This window comes from Aegilops tauschii, chromosome 2 (assembly GCF_002575655.3).
Source record: "Aegilops tauschii subsp. strangulata cultivar AL8/78 chromosome 2, Aet v6.0, whole genome shotgun sequence".
In the NCBI taxonomy this organism is placed as follows: Eukaryota; Viridiplantae; Streptophyta; class Magnoliopsida; order Poales; family Poaceae; genus Aegilops; species Aegilops tauschii.
In genome coordinates this window covers 169087994-169090141 of record NC_053036.3, presented here as the reverse complement: position 1 = coordinate 169090141, position 2148 = coordinate 169087994, and the positions used below count along the sequence as shown (strand labels likewise).

The following is a 2148-nucleotide window of genomic DNA, read 5'->3' as shown; positions in this document are numbered from 1 at the left end:
ATCTCTAATTGCAGATCGAGTTTTGAGCTGTTTTTTTTTTTGGGAGTTGTAGACATAACCCGCAGGTATGTTGTAAATTATTTTCAGAATTTTTTGAATTGTCTAAATACGAAAAATTTTGGGTTGATCCTACGATCTCACCTAAAGTGCTGATTCAGTGTATTTATCTCTTTCTGAAGTGTCTTTTTTTCTCTCTTCGTTTCTGAATCATGAGTAACCCGAAATGGCTAACTTTGTTGCATTCGAATCTTCTTGCAGTTTTGTTATGGAAGCAGGATTATCATGTCGTTCGGAATCAAAACCAACTAATGTTTATTTTCACTTTGTGTGTCTCGGCTTTGGTATCGCTCCAGGCCTAGAAGCAGAATTGTAACCCAAACCTGCTGCAGCAAACTGTAGACGGTCTCAACCCCAGTGAAAACAGAGTCCAAACTACTGGTTGGAAATTATTCTCGACTAAGGAATGAGAGACGCTGCGCACGACACTAAACAGAGTCACTCAGTTGGTTCGGAAAATCAAAGTTCGTTCACTCACATAGATCCAAACGTTCAAAGCTTCAGCTGAACAAATTCAAGCCCTTTCGAATGGAAGTTCATACTACTATTACGTACTCCCTTTGTCCCATAATATAAGAGTATTTTTTACACTACACTGATGTTTAAAACACTCTTGTTTTATGGGTCGGAGGGAGTAGATTCTAGGGATCCCACTTAAAGCAGACAGACAGTCTAAAACCCAGACGAAGAAGACAACAACAAAAGCCCAGATAGGCATGTCCCCTGGTACAACGACGATACTGGCATAAAACATCTTCCAAACATCTACTAGTAACTTAGTACTCCGAAATGAAACGGCGCATCTCCAAGCTCCAAAATGATCCGTCTTCGATCCTTCGGCAGGCACATCAACAAGCGCGCAGCGAAGCTAGGCAGCATCGTTGACATCCGGGAGGCTGACGAAAACAACGAGCGCAAGTTAATCACAGCCCAAACTTGAGAAGAAGCGAAGAATTAAGAGACCAACGCACCACAGAGACTCACTTGGACAAGGCTGAGTGCAGATTGACGGCAAGAAGCACGAAGGACGCGACGGTGGACTCCGCGTACGAGCGCCGGGCAGCCTGCGTCGGCGCCGTGACAGCCATCCACGCCAGGGCACAGCCGGACGCGGTGTTCACGAGCACGCAGAACATCAGGAACATGTGGCTGCCGAAGATGGCGCGGAGGCAGGCCCGGTCGTCGGCCGTCATGGAGACAGCCGCCGCCGTGCCCAGCAGCAGCAGCATGGCCAGCACGGGCACCGCCATCTTGACGATCTTGGCATTGTTCTGGTTCGCTCTCGCAGCTCCTGCGGCACCCAGCAGATGGCGGCCTTCAAAGTTCCAGACAAGAAACAAGAAGATCAAATCTTTGGTGGCATGACAGTAAAATAGCAGAACAAGAAGATCATAAGGTGAAACTTGGCGAGTTGCCACTGCTCCTCCAACAAGCAACAAAAAGAAAGCCCAAATTAAGCCTTTGTCGTGGAAAATCGGAGGGAATGCGACTCGTTTCAACCTGACGAGAACGCAAAAGATCTCCAAAAGGAAACCGCGTCGCTCTACCGTGAAGAAGACGGAGAAAAGGAAACAAAGCAAGAACATTCATCCGGAGATCTTAAGCCCAAACTCCCACCCGAATAGCTAGCAGAACAAACTAGCAGCAGGGAAAACCAACAATGATCAACCAAGAGGGGTAGATTCAAGCATACCATCCATCTCTCCAGTACTGCTCTTTTCCCTGACCACGGGGAGTTGTGGAGGTGTTGGCGGGGCTCTATAGGAAATTGCGGTGGAGCTTTTGGTCAAGATGATTCATGGACAGATGGCAAAATTTCCAGTCTGGAGGCAGCAGCAGACGCAGCTTTTTCAGATTTCAGTTTCTTCTTTTCAGAGCTCGATCGCCACCCTTTTCTTTTCTGGTTTCTTGCACCTACTCACGCCCAATTCTCTTACTGGAATACTTTCTTTTCGGGACAGTAAAAATCGACTGATTTTGCTTTTTTCAAAACGCACATGACGATTCGCAGTTCCTCACAAGCGACGAATGGTGGTAGTCCAAATGAACTGAAACAACATGACGCCATCGGTCCACTTCAACGCATCATGA

At 47.0% G+C, this 2148-nt stretch overlaps 1 protein-coding gene across 1 annotated transcript; it reads right to left on the bottom strand.

Annotated features, from left to right (window-relative positions):
- Positions 1-507: 507 nt before the first annotated feature.
- LOC109782868 (uncharacterized) lies at positions 508-1861 on the bottom strand. Its single transcript, XM_020341494.3, has 3 exons — positions 1751-1861; positions 1042-1372; positions 508-953 (listed from the first exon to the last, which is right to left on the bottom strand). Exons 1-3 carry the CDS (start codon positions 1755-1757, stop codon positions 926-928), a joined length of 366 nt encoding a protein of 121 aa, XP_020197083.1. The 5' UTR covers positions 1758-1861; the 3' UTR covers positions 508-925.
- Positions 1862-2148: the final 287 nt, after the last annotated feature.

Excerpts from the sequence above, each read along its gene's own strand:
- LOC109782868 (XM_020341494.3), bottom strand. Across the intron at positions 954-1,041 it reads CTGCACTCAGCCTTGTCCAA|CCTCCCGGATGTCAACGATG; the intron begins GTGAGTCTCTGT and ends TGTTTTCGTCAG.